This window comes from Sphaerodactylus townsendi, linkage group LG10, assembly GCF_021028975.2.
Source record: "Sphaerodactylus townsendi isolate TG3544 linkage group LG10, MPM_Stown_v2.3, whole genome shotgun sequence".
NCBI classification, from domain to species: domain Eukaryota; kingdom Metazoa; phylum Chordata; class Lepidosauria; order Squamata; family Sphaerodactylidae; genus Sphaerodactylus; species Sphaerodactylus townsendi.
The window spans coordinates 76,687,506-76,704,239 of NC_059434.1; the positions used below are offsets into that span (position 1 = coordinate 76,687,506).

Consider the following 16,734-nt stretch of genomic DNA (forward strand, 5'->3'; position numbering starts at 1 on the left):
CGAAGAACAGCTGGAAGCATCTGGTAAAGACCAGTCAAGGTATGAACCTCAGAAAAACCACAAATGTGTATTCAGCCAAGGCCATTTGCACGATATTTATGGCTAAGTCGACAGGATATTGAGCAATTTCCCCAAGGCAGCAATTAGGAGACCAGTTTGGAAACTGAGACTGAAAATACAAAGACCCACAACAGCAAAAACTTCAGAGAAGCTAACAACAATGTCTAAGCCCATGGTGGCGAACCTTTGGTACTCCAGATGTTATGGACTACAATTCCCATCAGCCCCTGCCAGCATGGCCAATTGGGCTTTTGGGAATTGTAGTCCATAACATCTGGAGTGCCAAAGGTTTGCCACCACTGGTCTAAGCCATCCTCAAAAGATACTGCACTCTGCAGCACCATACCAACTAGGGTTTGGCCCCCTTGTTTGTAGTGTATATGCAACAAGCTGTCTTATATGGAATCAGACCATTGGTCCATCAGAATCAGTATTGTCTACTCAGACTGGCAGTTGCTCCTCAAGGGTCTCTGGTAGGGGTCTTTCCCCTACTACATGATTCTTTAAACTGGAGACTCCAGAGACTGAACCTGGGGTTCAATGCTCTACTACTGAGGCACGGACTCTCCAACAACAGTGAGTATGATTGCTTTATGAATGCTTGACAGAGGGCAAGTTTCTCTGTCGTGCTTTTTGTTACTAAATAAGTATTACATGCATTGTGTAACAACCAAGAAGGAATATAATCTCCCCTACTGAAAAATCCTTTGTGATCTCTCTGTTTTTCTCTATGTGAGTGTCCTACATCACAAGGTTATTGCAAGTACTAAAAAGTAGGGAAAGCAATGGATCCTGCCCTGAGATCCTGGACAGAATAGCAAGGTAAACACATCATAGATGGCAGCGTCTAGAAGTGCATTACTAGAGAAATAAAAGTTACATCAAGAACAAACCGATCCTCTCTTGAGTCTTGATTTGCTACAGTGTGGAAATATGGTTATTTTGTCATCTAACCTGACTTCCGTGGCTTCACCTGGGAGAGTTTTAATATGGTGAAAACTCAGGCTGAACTGGGCTACTACAAGAAGAACAAGAAGCAGTGAATGAATTCATTTTATAGCATAAAAGATTTCAGTTAGATATGAGGCCATCAGAATAAGTGACCTGGGAAAATGGAATGACAGGGCAGAAAGTGAATACACAGAGCAAATACAGATTCATTTATGATATAGTTTATCTATATCAGAGGTCTTCAAACTATGGCCCTCCAGATGTTCATAGACTACAATTCCCATGAGCCCTACCACTTGGCCATGCTGGCAGGGGCTGATGGGAATTGTACTCCATGAACATCTGGAGGGCCATAGTTTGAAGACTCCTGATCTATATGCTTCTGTAGGGGTGCCACTGGTCAACAGTCCAAGTCAAATAAAACCCCTACTGTTCTCTTACAGTGCAAAATCCACTAAAATTAAATGGAAAAGTGTAACGGTGCTTAGTGCCGCACTGCAGAGGCAGAGCTAACAGGGGGCCAGGAGTGCGTGTTGCACCGGGCGCGCGCCTGGGGGGCAGAAAATCATCCTTGACCCCGTGACGCCCCTCCCCACACTTAGGCTCATTCCGCACATGCAGAATAATGCACTTTCAAACTGCTTTCAGTGCTCTTTGAAGCTGTGCGGAATGGCAAAATCCACTTGCAAACAGTTGTGAAAGTGGTTTGAAAACGCATTATTTAGCGTGTGCGGAAGGGGCCTTACCTTCGATAAACAGTGCAGGCTGGAGAAGCAGCCTGTTCCCTTCAGGCTGAAAACAGCCTGGTGGGAACTACATTTCCCATGAGACCTTGGGGCTCGCAAGGTCTCATGGGAAGTATAGTTCTCACCAGGCCGTTTTTCAGCCTGAATGGAACAGGCTGCTTCTCCAGCCTGCACTGTTTATTATTTATGGAAAGTAAGAGTGCGTGTGGCGGGGGGGAGAAGGGGCCCCCTAAAACACAGAGTGTGCACCAGGTGCACTCTGCCCCAGCTACGTCTCTGCTGCACTGTGTCTCTTACCAATACCATAGTAGGAGGTGTGAATCATGTTTTTGAGCCACTTAAAAAGTTGGGTATTTGTCAGGTTCCTTTTCCAATTGTACCTAAAACTGCAAACCTATGGAACTTAGTAAAGGTAAATCCCATATGTATGATTTACTTCTGAACAAGCTGGCTGCAAGAGGGCTTATTCTCTTTGCCCTTGTATAACCAGAGGTGCACAGGTTTCCCTGCCTAGCCAGCCCCGTTTTGATTTATGTAATTTAAAGTAATTATCACATTAATTTCTGTTTAACACATCCATTAGAAGTTTTGAATTATTTTAATTAAAACTCAGCTGAACTCTGGCGGTTGTTCCCCATTAACTCCTAACAGATGTCTTAAACGGACTTGTCTGCTAATGAATTTTTTACGCAAATTAGATTAGATGGAAAGTACATATTTAGCCAAAACGAGGCCCTTGTAAAACCTGCTTTGAACCTAAAAGGCAAGCTTTGCGAACAAGGACAGCTGGTGAGCTGTGAGCTTGTTTTAGAAGCCGATTATGCACTTTTAATCAGTGGCGGGCTCCAGCCACCAGTGTGGGATTTGGATGTCGCATTTAAGTGCCATAAAGATCACAGCTATTTGGAACTGAACATCCCTTCAGATTTTCACCACAGAACTTTATGGACATATCCAAGTGTAAGCCCGTAGCGTCCTCAATGCTACTATAAACTCCACGTGCACAGTACAGCATCCAAGACTATTCTAGTTCCCAAAGTTTGCATTTGGTATCCGTTCAATAGGTCCTTAAAATGTGCCTAGGGAGAGCTTTCAGAAATCAGCAGATGCAAGCATTGCAAGGTTTAACAATGACTGGAGGATGAAATCAGAAAACGACAAACGAGAGGGAAGAATCGTTAAACTACTAGGATGGTTACGGATAGAGGGAGGAAGCAGTAGCCTTTGCATCATTAGAAACTGTTACACCCAGGCCTGAAATATGCATGCCAATCACTGGATCAGAAAGTGGCAATTTCCACGGGTGACTGAGCCGTCGCTGATCTAACCACACGGGCAGAATGCTCATAGCATGGCAAAGATGAAGTTTTCCCACAGTTCTTGCGTTCAACCGTGAGCTGGCAAGCATTGAGTAATCAAAGGAGAAATCAAGTGATGCCTTTGTGAGAGCATGAATTATGTGTCAAAAGAGAGAGAGCAGATTCCTTGGCAGTGCAACCCTCTGCATGCTTCCTTGAACTCAAGGCGAATCTGATTCAACATGCATAGGATTGCACTGGACCAGGGGTCTGCAACTTGCGGCTCTCCAGATGTTCATGGACTACAATTCCCATCAGCCCCCATGGCCAATTGAAAATTCTACAGGGTTCTCCTCCCCTTCTTCCTCCTCATCATAAGAGTTTGGATTTATACCTCCCTCTAGCTCCTGTAAGGAGAACTCATGGTGGCTTACAAACTTCCTTCCCTTCCTCTGTCCACAACAGGACCCTTGTGAGGTCAGTGGGGCTGGGAGAGCTCTTGAGAGAGCTGTGACCACTCCAAGGTCACCCAGCAGACTTCATGGGGAGAAGCAGGTTCATTAAATTAGAGTCTGCTGCTCATGTGGAGAAGTAGCAAGTCAAACCTGGTTCTTCAGATTAGAGTCCACCCCTCTTAACCACTGCACCACACTGGCTCTCACTGTGACCCGACAGTATTTTCCACTACTAAGAGAAGTATGCCTTTTCACACCCAAACCTATTTTTCTTATTTTAGTTTCCATACCTTACACTCTGCTCTGATCTGATACGTTTATTCTTTATGTGTACAGTGCTGCCAAGTTGCAGCCAACTTATAGCAAACATGTAGGGTTTTCAAGGGAAGAAATGTTCAGAGGTGGTTTGCCAGTGCTTGCCCCTGAGTAGCAACCATAGATTTAGTTGGTGGTCTCCCATGCAAGTACTAACCATGCCAACCTTGCCTAGCTTCTGAGATCTGACGAGGTTGGGCTAGCCTAGATAATACAGGTCAGGGGTCACTCTTTATTGACTATGCTTATTTTTTAAATACTTCTGTTCTGTTTCCCCCCCTTCACTGTTTGCTGAAATAAGTTTTCTGTTGGATTTCAACAACATGCTTCCAAACTGGGTTTCAAGGGATGGGTTGTGATTCATTTTATACAGCTGTGGTCATAATATCAATATCTTATTTGTAAATATTTATAGTTGTGTTATTGTATCTTGTGGCAGTGTTGGTTAGCTACCTTAGGAATCAATAGACTTGAGTATAAGATATGGATATATTAGATACGTAAATCTGTCACATCTAAATCAAGTGCTTTAATTTTTGCTGGACATTTGGTAAATGCACCTGCCATGAAATTGGCCATATGACTGTACCTGTGATGGTTGCATTGAAGGTTACTTACTAGCCCAGTCCTGGTTCTTTTTCTGGCGGACTGATAAGAGTTCTCTTTTTCATACCTCCTCATGTTTTCAGAAGTTGCAAAAGACAAATACTTCTGTAGCCTTGTGGCTCTACTGGTGGATGAAGCCAACCTGCTTACCACCTAAGTCTTCAACAAACCTGATAGAACTTAGGTCACCTGTTGAAGAATGATGATATGGCTGGGGCAGGAGGTGTGATGATAAAGCTTCTGGGATCACTGTTTGCTAAGATGCCAGAACACCTGCTTCGGACCTACATACCAATAAACCCATCTAAATTTTTTGCAGTGGATCTCCTCCTAGACCAGTGTAGCTTTCTTCTAAACCACTATTGCATAGACTACCACAGCCTAATTTCTCTATTTCTTTATTCCCAAGTTTCTGTACTTCTTCTTTACTTCACTCTCTAGTGCTCAGCTGTCTACTCCCTCAGTTTTCTCCAGTCCTTGTAGAATAAATTTGTCAGTCTCCTGGACAGGACCTGTACTGCTTTTGGACCAAATGTGGATAGATCAATGAACGTTGTAGTAGTAAGCTTGGTCATCTTTGACAGGGCCCTCTTTTTCAAAAGAAGTGCAACACAGTAGAAGTCGTAGAGAGGTGGTGTACACTACTGAAATGCAGTTGAGTGAGCAAGCAGATGTGGTTATCTAGAACACAATGACAATAGAGCCTACCTTTTTTAAAGAAAAAAGAGGCACAGAAAACAGCTGTCTAGTGCAGGGGTCTGCAACTTGCGGCTCTCCAGATGTTCATGGACTACAATTCCCATCAGCCCCGCCACCATGGCCAATTGGCCATGGTAAGCAGGTTGGCTTACCATGCTGGCAGGGGCTGATGGGAATTGTAGTCCATGAACATCTGGAGTGCCATAGGTTCACCACCACGGACCTAGATCATACCCACCCTTCATGCCAGCAGCGCTTGTTCCTGAGCAGAGAAATTCTCTTTATGAATGCTATATGTATGACTCCTATAAGTGTTCAAAAAGAGACTGCCCAGCACACAGCTTTGGTAGCCCTGTCCATCTCCTCCTGTCCTAAAACCAGGTCAGGGCCTGTCACAGCATGCTGGGAAAATGTTGGTTTCTGTCAGAAACAAAGCCACAAGCGGGAACTGGCTAGTGCAAGACTGCTATCAAACAACAGCTGCATTATGAAACTGGGGAATGCTGACCATTGGTTGATCTCTTTGGCTAGATATTTGACCTTCAAAGCTGGAGCCCAGACAAAAAGCAGATAATTCTGGGAGAGATACTGGAATAAGGAGACCCAGGACACTAACAACAAATGAATCATTTCCCACTGGGGAGAAAGGAAAACTAACTAGAGACCACTCCAGTGGGAGCAACCACACTGCATTCAGTCGTGCAGCTTTCTTGTTGTTTTCCTTTCCCTCTGGAGCAAGGAAACAAAAACTGTTTATAACTTTGCCTGCTTCTTCAACAGATCAAGCTTCTCATTACCTCAGCAGTCCTCAAGTGTTTTCAAGAGCAAGAGGAGAAAGATATCTCCCCTCTTGTGTTTAGGAATATTGTCATTCTTGGTCACAGAAAGGGGAAACCAAACTTTTGTACAGTGCAATCTCTATTACATGCGCATACTCTGTGGCTGATTATACACTGGTGTTTTGCCTGGTGAAAGGAGATTCTTGTTTGGGGCAGCGCTTCTGCCTTTCCTCCTGCCCTCTCACACTCACTGCGTGGCAGTTCCCACAATCTTTGATGTTTGTGAGAATGGTTAAAGAGCAATCTTCTCTTTGCAGAGAAGATAGAGCAAAGGGCCCTGCGTTATCCATTGCTTTGGGTTTTTTGGCTCCACTCCCTCTCCCACTCTATTTCCGCCCTCCCTGACAATCAGGAGTGCTTTGTAAAACTTCAAACATTTGTACCATATTAGATCTATCAAAATAATGACAGATCTAATACAGAAATAATGAAATACCAAGGAATATTGAATGAATAAGCCTCTCTATCCTCCACTGGCGGCAGCAGCGGCAGCAGGAAATATGTATGTGTGTGTGTGGAGTGAGGGAGAGAATATCAGTTCTAGGACATGGTCCGATTCTTCAGCAGAGTGCGGCCCAGGGAATTGTTTTGCCTCTTTCATTTGGCGGGGAATTATTTTGGACAGGGGCTACAATATTGATATAACTGCAATAACAGCAATATCAACATAACAATAATGTAAAGGGCTTTAACTGAACCAATTTAATCTGGTTCTCCATACTAGAGTCTGCCATTCATGTGGAGGAGTGGGGAATCAAACCCGGTTCTCCAGATTAGAGTCCTCCACTCTTAACCACCACACCATGCTGGCTCTCGCATCACACTAGCCCTAAGAACATCAGAATGTTTAATGTTCTTATAAGAAGAGAATGCATGAAGTACTTTATTTATTTATTTATTCATTCATTCATTCATTCATTCATTCATTCATTCATTCATTCATTCATTCATTCATTCATTCCACTTTTATACCGCCCTCCCCCAAAGGGCTCAGGGCGGTTTACAACATAATTACAGGCAAGTGGATAAACAGGATAAAATGCTAAAAATTAATACCAGTTAAAATGCAGCGCTCCAAATCCATAAATATTTAAAACAGATGGCGTTCAACCATTAACTCCTCTACTTGACAGAGTAGGCGGTTTATCACTGGATAGGTGCGTTACCAGAGTAAGATAAGCGCAGTTGAAGACGGCTTGGCACGGCAGACGAATAACTCCACACCACACAGTAGCTTCACTTCAAAGAAGGAATTTTACTTTCAGGTGCAAGCTATATACAGTGAAAATCAAAGAACAAACCGGCAGCATGCCTTGCAGTAAACAAGAAACCCTAACGGACACTGTACACTGATAGTGCTCTGATTATATACAATCACTGACCAATCACTGTGAAGGTCACTGTACTGGATCAGACTGGTTTGGTTCAGTTGCATCAGGCTTTGCCAACTGACCCTGGATGACAGGTGCTGTCATTCAGATCACCGTGATCTGCGCACAAGATGCACACCATATTTATTTTGCTTCCCTGACAGTACTGAGGTCTACATTTTTTCAGTTCAGCTTTTTCAGTTCATCTGCTGTTCATTGATCTATCATAAAAAAAACAAATTTAATTTACAGAGCCCAATTTGAATCCTGACATGCTGCTGCATTTCAAAGGTGTATAAAATTTATTTTTGTCTCATAAATATACTGCCGGAAACATATTAAATTCACATCAGATGTTGACACAGAATCACAGCTACAGAACTCCCTTCTCCTGATTGGGCTTCGTAACAATCCCTCAACTGGTCAGTGAGAAATGAGGCAGACCCCGTGCCTTACAAAACCAAATCCATTCAGATGAGACAAAAACACAGGGTTGCTGGTGCCCAGATGTATATCAAATAAAGTCAAACGCCAATCAAAACATGTAATTCCACACTGCATTAAATATTTGTACATAACATATGCATTAAAGGAGTGGGAAAATATTGTACTACCCAGACAGTAAAGTTGCCAGGCTCCAGATAAAAGCTGGAGATCTCCCAGATCTCCAGATGACAGAGGTCAGTTTGCCACAGAGTGGACTCTATGGCATTATACTCCCCTCTCGCAAACCTGTCCTCTCTAAGCTTTCCGCCCCCCCCCCCCAATCTAAGGTGACCAGATTTTTACTTCTGTAACGTGGGGTGCCCCAAAAGGCACACTGCCTTTTGCAGCGCTCCCCAGTCAGGAAACAGTGCAGGAAACAGGGAAGCACCCCAGAAGGCAGTGCGGCAGCGCAGGAGGTGCACGCAGCCGCAGGAGCTCATTGCCTAATTGGGACAATTTTAAAACCCCGCGGGACGCGGGACACATTGCGGAAAAGCGTGAGTGTCCCGCCAAACGTGGGACAGCTGGTCACCTTACCCAAATCCCCAGGCCTTTCCCATGCTGTTAACCAATTGAAGAAGAAGAACAGTTCGGATTGATATTCAAGGTGGCTTACAAGCTCCTTTCCCTTCCTCTCCCCACAACAGACACCTGGTGAGGTAAATGGGGCTAAAAGAGTTCTGAAGAACTGTGACTAGCTCAAGGTCACCCAACAGGAATGTAGGAGTGCGGAAACACATCTGGTTCACTAGATAAGCCTCAGCCACTCAGGTGGAGGAGTGGGGAATCAAACCGGGTTCTCCAGATTAGAATCCACCTGCTCTTAACCACTACACGACGCTTGATAGCTCTCCTCAATGTTTGCATCAGGTCAGCATCGACCGTAACCAGGACCTCCAAAAAGTTATGTACCAGCCAAGGTGAATTGGTGAACCGGATCAAATTCAGGCCCCTCTTCCTTTGTACTCACCAAGGGTTTGGTTTCATCCTCGTCTTTGAAATAATAGAGCTGCTCCCCCTTGAGAACGAACCAGCGTGTGTGCCAAGTCTTCACAAAGCCTCCTTGCTTCCTCAGCCACCCACACTTAATGGCAACGGGCCGTCCTTGGCTCAGCTGAGGAATCTCCGCAGAGCCATTGTGTTCCTCCATAATGAGGCCAGCAGACACTCCTGGTATGAGAACGAGAAAGGGAGAGAAGGTACATTAATTTAGAGTCCCAACTGAAGCTCATAGATTTTCATTGAAACAGAAAAATAAACAATTTTTTAGATGTTGTGGATTTTCCGGGTTGTATGGCTGTGTTCCAGGAGTATTTTCTCCTGATGTTTCGCCTGCATCTGTGGCTGGCATCTTCAAGATGCCCCAGCCACAGATGCAGATAAAACATCAGGAGAAAATAATCCTGGAACACAGCCATACAACCCGGAAAACCCACAACATCTTAGTGATTCCAGCCTTCGACAATGCATTAAACAATTCTTCAGCCAACACAGCTATGCGTTTTAATCTTTTGCATGCAGTTCAGTAAATACATGAAAAGATGGGCCAGCTCACAATTTAATTTTCACTTGCCCAGGTGCTGATTTGTTATGCTACGGGAAATCTCCCAAAACATTAGTAGGGTTAGGATGCGGCGAGTCACAATCTGGACACCTGTCAGAGCACCAATAACAATGACAGACTATGTCAACTTGGCCAGACTCCACTGCCTTGAAATTGATTGTGAGAATTATTCCTAGCTACTTTGGGAAATGCAAGACATGTAAGGAATAGAAAGAACACTTTTTTTAAAAGGCTCTCTAAGACACATTTCTAATTTTTGGGAAAGTGGCATGTGCACTCACACCCACTCAAATACATAAATGATCAAGAAACACTAAAATTTATGTAGTACTACTACCATTATGTCGAGCTTCTTATTTGAATTTTATTTCCTCGCAACTGCTGAACCGAAAAGGACCACCTGTGCTCCTTTCTAAAGCCAGCTTGACTTCCCCACACATTACACATAACCACAATCCGGATCACAACCCAATTGTTTTGTGTTTATATCAGGGCCAGTCGACAATCAACTATAAACATGTCTGCATTTAGTAGGTAAATTAACATAAGCCAACAGTCATTATATTGTCAAAGGCTTTCACGGTCGGACTCACCTGGTTGTTGTGGTCTTTCCAGGCTGTGTGGCCGTGGTCTGGTAGATCTTGTCCCTAACAGTTTGCCTGCCTCTGTGGCTGGCATCTTCAGAGATGTATCACAGAACACACTTCTCTCTGTCATAGACCTCTAAAAATGCCAGCTACAGATGCAGGCGAAATGTTAGGCACAAGATCTACCAGACCACGGCCACACACCCCGGAAGCCCATAACAACCAACAGTCATTGTTTGCCCCACCCACAAAGATTCCGCCCCGTGTGCCTGGAATGACTCTGGCAAATGAGAACTGTTGCCGGCCTCCTGATAACCTGCAACACAGTGAAGTGGACCCACCGATTCTCTGAAGAACCACAAGAGAACAGGACTCGAAGCCTATGCTTTAGCAGGACAATAGATTACCATGCAGGTTGGGGTTTCCACAAGAAACGGGGACTAATCTTGGGAGTGAACTGCGAACATCTGCTTTTTTTTCTGCACAGGAAACCTGAAATCACAAGAAGCTGAGCTAAATCTGGGTCTCAAGGTGGAAATGAAACCAGACAAGTTTCACATGAAAGACATTCAGGAGTGTGAAGAACTCCCCCCCCCCCCAAATGCAAAGTATCTAGTTGTGGCATGAATCCTTTCAGCTGCTTTGTGCACAGGTGACCAACGGTTGCCCAAACTCTAATCAAGGACAAAAATGCCTCTTCGCTGCCTCAGTTAGAAATATAGAGCTGGAAGGGTCATCTAGTCTAACCCCCTGCATAATGTGGCAAATTCATAGTTGCCTCCCCCAAAACCATTCTCCCATTGGTTTCTGTTCTTTGCCCATAGAAAGACCAAAAAAAAACCCTTCTAGATTCCTGGATCAATTTGACCTGGAGGAAAATTTCTTCCTGACCCCAAAGTGGTGAACATCATTACCTTGGACACACAAAAAAGGGTCACAAATGTTGCTAGTAATTGATTTGATTTCAATTTCACCTAACAGACCTCAATAGAAATCAAGCTGTAGAAAGACTGTACTGAAAAGACCGAGAAGAACACCCCGCAGGAACTGTCGGAAACAAGCTGTATCCAAATTTAAATGGCAGACTTCCCCCCTTACAGAATATGTTAAATAGAAGCTACCTGTTCTAAATCTGATAGAAGAACTGAAATTACCCAGTTCTTAGCAGAGTAAAAACACAACAGGGTTTAAAAAGGAATTATCCTTTATTAGAATTCTGGTTATTAAAAAATGGGCTATAAAATATATACAACAAAAGAGGAAGACAAAAATTATGTGCAAAAATGCTCAAACAAACTTACATAGGCCCCTTCCAAACACGCAAAATAATGCGTTTTCAAATCACTTTCACAACTGTTTGCAAGTGGATTTTGCCATTCCGCACAGCTTCAAAGAGCATTGAAAGCAGTTTGAAAGTGCATTATTCTGCATGTGCGGAATGAGCCATAGTAACAAACAGCAAAACAACATCAAAAACACAGCATAAGGAGAAAAGAAAAGCAGAAGAATAAGGTAAAGGGATAAAAAAGGAAGGAGTAAGACACATACAAAACTGCATTAACAGAAACAACCAAGTAAATGCATCTATTTTACTCCTGGCAGGACTTACTGAAAGAATCAGTAGGAATGCCAAATATTCTAGGAGAATCATCTCCCAGGCTCCTAGCCCGTATGAAGGCTAGAACTTCTGCAACAACAGGATTTGGCAATCAGAAGTTCTTGCTTTTTGAGAGCGTAAATAGAGGCCTTTAACTTTGATTGATCCACAGCAGTAACAAACAGATTTTCCAGCTCTGATTTGCCGCAGATTTGATCCATCTTTTTGACTGCAGGATGGGGTTAAATTAAGAGGAAGGCTGGCAAATTTCTAATGGGAATAAGTTATGGGCACCCCAAAGATAGAAACCTTCATATTGCTATCAGCAAGCATCTGGCTGTAATGGTGGAATGTGCTGTGGAGTCGCACATGATTTACAGCAACTCTGTAGTGGTGTCAAGGTAATATACAAATAGAGATAGTTCGCCTTTGTGCAGCAGCTCCAGGAGTTACTAGTACCACTTTATTCTACTTGTTTCAGATTTCACCTGAAATACTTTGTCCACTTCTGGAACACCACAATTCAAGAAAGATATTGACAAGTTGGAACAGGTCCAGAGGGGGGTGACAAAATTGTAAAAAGTCTGGATTCCTTGCCCTAGGAGGAGTGGCTCAGAGAGCTGGGTATGCTTAGTCTGGAGAAGAGAAGGTCACGGGGTGGCATGATAGCCATGTTTCAGTATTTGAAGGGATGTCATGTAGAAGAGGGAGCAAGCTTGTTTTCTGATGCTCCAGAGGCTAGAACAGGGGTAGGGAACCTGCGGCTCTCCAGATGTTCAGGAACTACAATTCCCATCAGCCTCTGTCAGCATGGCCAATTGGCCATGCTGGTAGAAACTGATAGAATTATGGATCCCTATCTGGAAACATAAGTGAAACTAAACAAGGTAATGGATTCAAACTATGGGGGGAAAGATCGCATCTAAACATTAGGAAGAATTTCCTAATGGTTAGGGCTGTTGAACAGTGGAATATGCTGACTTGGAAAGTAGTGGTGTCACCTTCTTTGGAAGATTTTAAGCAGAGGCTGGATGGCCATCTGTCAAGGATGCTTTGATTGTGTGTCCCTGCATGGCAGTGGTTCAGACTGGATGGTCCTTGTGGTCTTTTCCACCTCTATGATTTTATGAGTCATGCATGCAAAAATATGATATTTGGGTGCTGTGTGGTTTCCGGGCTGTATGGCCGTGTTCTAGCAGCATTCTCTCCTGATGATTTGCCTGCATCTGTGGCTGGCATCTTCAGAGGATCCTCTGAATATGCCAGCCACAGATGCAGGCTAATTTCAACTGCTAACTCAGCTACTAGAACACGACCATACAGCCAGAAATACAACATAAGCTCAGTGATGAAAGCCTTCGACAATACATCAAAAATATGATACATTAGAAATGACAACAGGAGGTACTGTAGATGCATCAGCCAATGGGAATCAGAACTGCAAAGCTCATGGCCCCATAAGGGCCCCTCAAAGGGTGATAAAGTTGCCCGCTCTGGGTTGGGAAATACCTGGAGATTTTGGGGATGGAGTCTGGGAAAGGTGAGATTTGGGGAGGAGATGGACTTCAGCAATATAATGCCATGGAGTCCACCATCCAAAGCAGCCAGGTGAACTGATTTAGGCTGTCTGGAGATCAATTGTAACAGCAGGAGATCCCCAGGTACATCTTGAGGTTGGCAACACTAGAGGGTGAGGCTGGGTCTCCTGACAACAGAATTAGCAATGTTGGATTAGGAAGCGGAGGGAGGGGAAGAGAGAGACCTAGTACATCCAGTGTTTGGTTTGAATCCCAGTCTTGCCAGACTTATTCCACTGGTTTCACCACTGCAATACAAAAGGCTCCTCTAAATCAAACAGGAACTAATGTGTTTTTCCCCTGTCAAGTCACATCTGACTTATAGTGACCTCATGAGGTTTTCAAGGCAGACGTAGTTTGCCATTGCCTACCTCTGCATCATGACCCTGGACTTCCTGTGTGGTCTCCCATCCATTTACTAACCAGGACCATCCCTGCTTAGCTTCCAGATGAGACCAGGTTAGCCTGGGCAATCCAGGTCAGGGCAGCAGTCAATACCACCAGTGTTATTTATCCATTAAAACAGCTTCACAGATTTTGCAACCACCATTATTTTCTTCCATGCATCCTCCTGTGCCCTTTGTATTTACTTTTATTATTACTTCCAGTCAATGGTGGGATCCAAAAATGTTAATAACAGGTTTCCATGGTGGTGGGATTCAAACTGTGGCGTAGCACCAATGGGGCTGGGCAGGGCACGACGGGGGCATGGCCGGGCATTCCGGGGGCAGCCGCTGCGCCGGTCCTTGTGTGGGAAACGAATGCACTCAGGCACAGGCTGCCATGCACGCCGGTGCACCTCCTGCTAGATTGCTTCAAGTTCTGTGCGCTACTGCTGAGAGGAGGGGCGTAACTAAGGCAAAAATCACATGGCAAAATCACCAATTAGTAACCCCCTCTCGGCACACACAAATAATTAGTAACCTACTCTTGGGAACCTGTGAGAATCTGCTAAATCCCACCTCTGATTCCAGTCTTTCTTTACTTTTTAAGCTGCCATGCACACCAATAGCAATGAAGGAAGGAAGGAAACATTTTACTCCTTTGTAACATAAATTCACCAATCTCAGCATATACAACTAGCAATCCCTTTAATATAAGACTTCTGAACACATGGGCTGTAATGTGGGAAGATATCTGTTTACTCCACAGAACTTTAATTACATCTTTCAAAGGCTAAACCAGGAGTTAATCCCTTCAATAAAACTGGCTGAAGCATTCTGAGAAATTACTGATATGGGCGCACCAGTCTCTGCGTTCACAGACAATAATATGCTAATAAAAGTAAAATCAATGATCCTAAATGGAAGTCTGGTTTCACACCTCAGGCTAGAGGATTATGCAAGTAAAGCAAAACTAAATCCAAGGATGTTCTTTTCTGTCTTGCACAAGAGCTTGTATAAAAGGGACCTACAAGAGAACTAGAACGTATTTTTGAAACTATGCTATTGGCTATTTTAATCAGGAGAGAGAGCCACGTTGCCCTGACGTAGGAGGCCCAGGTTAGCCTGATCTGGTCTGATCTTGCCAGCTAAGTCCTTCTCAGTACTTGGATGGGAGGCCAGCCAGGAAGACCACAGTTGCTGTGCAGAGGCAGGCAACGGCAAACCATCTCTGTTTGTCTCTTCCCTTAAAACCCCTATGGGATTCCCATATGTCAGAAAAAGAAGAAGAGCTTCGATTTATACCCCACCTTTCTCTCCTGTAAGGAGACTCAAGGTAGCCTACAAGCTTCTTTCCCCTCCTCTCCCCACAACAGACACCTTGTGAGGTAGGTGGGGCTGAGAGAGCTCTGAGAGAACTGTGACAAGCCCACATCACCCAGCAGGAATGCAAGAGTGTGGAAACACATCTGGTTCACCAGATAAGCCTCTGCCACTCAGGTGGTGGAATGGGGAATCAAACCCGGTTCTCCAGATTAGAATCCACCTGCTGAATCTCAGCTATGTCTTGATAGCACTCTCCACCACCAGTCTATTGTAGCAAAATAAAACAGATTACCAATGACAGCTTAAAGACTAACAACATTTATTCCATTACTAGCGGGACCCGGCCACGCGTTGCTGTGGCAATTGTCCTTCTCATCACAGTCCGCAACCCACACAGATGCCCATGCAGGTCCAATGATCCCCAGCATAGCCTTTTGGGGTGGTCAAATGGAATCCCTCTTTCCCTTTTCAATTCACATTGTTATATGGTGGTGTCTTGTTTTTTTAGTATAAGGTAACCCTTTCCATTCCACAACGGAACTGTCCAGAGTGCGAATCCCGCTGTCCATGAGGCTGGTTGACACGCACAGTCCTGGCTTGGGTAAGGCAGAACTGGGGCAAGGAGGCTATCCCAGTCAGGAAGCAGAGGCAGGGTGGTGAGGTGCTCAGATTGAGGCCAGCTCCCTGGGTTCCTAAAGGGCCATGGGCAACAGAAGCGGAGCCAGTAGTGTTGGTTCGTCCCAACCCAGCAGAGTGTCTTAGAAGAAAAAGGCAAACTCCAGCTCGCTTTTAGTAAAAGAGAGCTGTGGCAAATATGGGTGAGGAAGTGGGTAAGTGGTGGTGGGATGTGAGGGAGGGCAGAGTGAGGTGCGTGAGGATGAGCTGGATGTGTATGAGAGTATGTGTGTTGTGTGATAGTAGTGGGTGAGGCACAGAGAGTGAAATTTACCTGCGTGTGAGAGGGGGGAACCCCACCTGATGTCTCACACAGCAAAGTGTGTATGTGTTTCACTTCCATTCGTATTATCTAACAGTATTACCTATTTACTGTTTTCAATGTTAATCTCTGGCCATCTGCGCGAACAGTGTAAGGGCATACCAACCCCTCAGGCCACAGACATGCTGCACGAACATTCTAAGTGTGGCAGTTAAACACAACCAGCTTCATGGCCTGGTGCACCAGGAAAAAGACGTTTTACCTGGCTCAGGTATTGAATTTCAGCAATGTGAATATCCAAAAACCTGCCCGCATTGGAAAGGCACATTGGGCGAAAATCTGAAAGCAATCCGTCCAGTGGTTTCGGAGTTAGAGCACGACTCACAAATGGACAGTTTGCTTTTTATATATATAAATGAGTTTTCATGAATCACAGCTCATTTCCGCAGATAACAGGAAGAGAAAATCATTCCCACCATTAACAAGAAAAACTGTAGAAGGGGAAGGGGTTGGGGCAGAAAGATGCTTGGTGTGAATCCTAGATGTGTGAACCCCACAAATCTTCCAGGGATCCACACCAAGCCTTTTTCTGCTTTCCTCCCCAACTGTTATATTTTTTTTCTTAAAAACATGTGGAAAATGATTTCCTCTTCATAGTGTCTGAAGAAATGGGTCAAAAAAGCAACTGCTGGAACAAACGTCAGTCTTTAAGGTGCTCCTGGGTTTTTGACCCTGTACAGAGGTGGTTTTGCTATTGTGCACTGCTGTGTGACAACCTTGGACTTCCTTGGTGGTCTCCCATCCAAGCACTAAACAACAAGGCTGATTCTTCTTAGCCTCTGAAAGTCAATGAGATCACACTAGCCTGGCCCAGAAAGGGATATCTCCACTAAATGTAGCACTTCTGTTTGTAGTAGATAACCATCTTCTGCCTGCCT

The 16,734-nt window shown here is 44.4% G+C and overlaps 1 protein-coding gene across 4 annotated transcripts in view; it reads right to left on the bottom strand.

The window, feature by feature from the left end:
• The window catches only part of ARHGAP24 (Rho GTPase activating protein 24), a 383,497-nt gene that overhangs the window by 286,440 nt on the left and 80,323 nt on the right, over positions 1 to 16,734 (bottom strand). For 3 of the 4 annotated variants that reach the window (XM_048509403.1, XM_048509402.1, XM_048509411.1), the window contains exon 2: positions 8,796 to 8,995. In XM_048509403.1, the coding sequence (XP_048365360.1) occupies positions 8,796 to 8,975 (180 nt within the window). In that variant the 5' untranslated portion in view covers positions 8,976 to 8,995. Of the gene's footprint in view, positions 1 to 8,795; positions 8,996 to 10,383; positions 10,401 to 16,734 lie in introns of those variants that run through there. The other variant, XM_048509409.1, reaches the window with a different exon arrangement.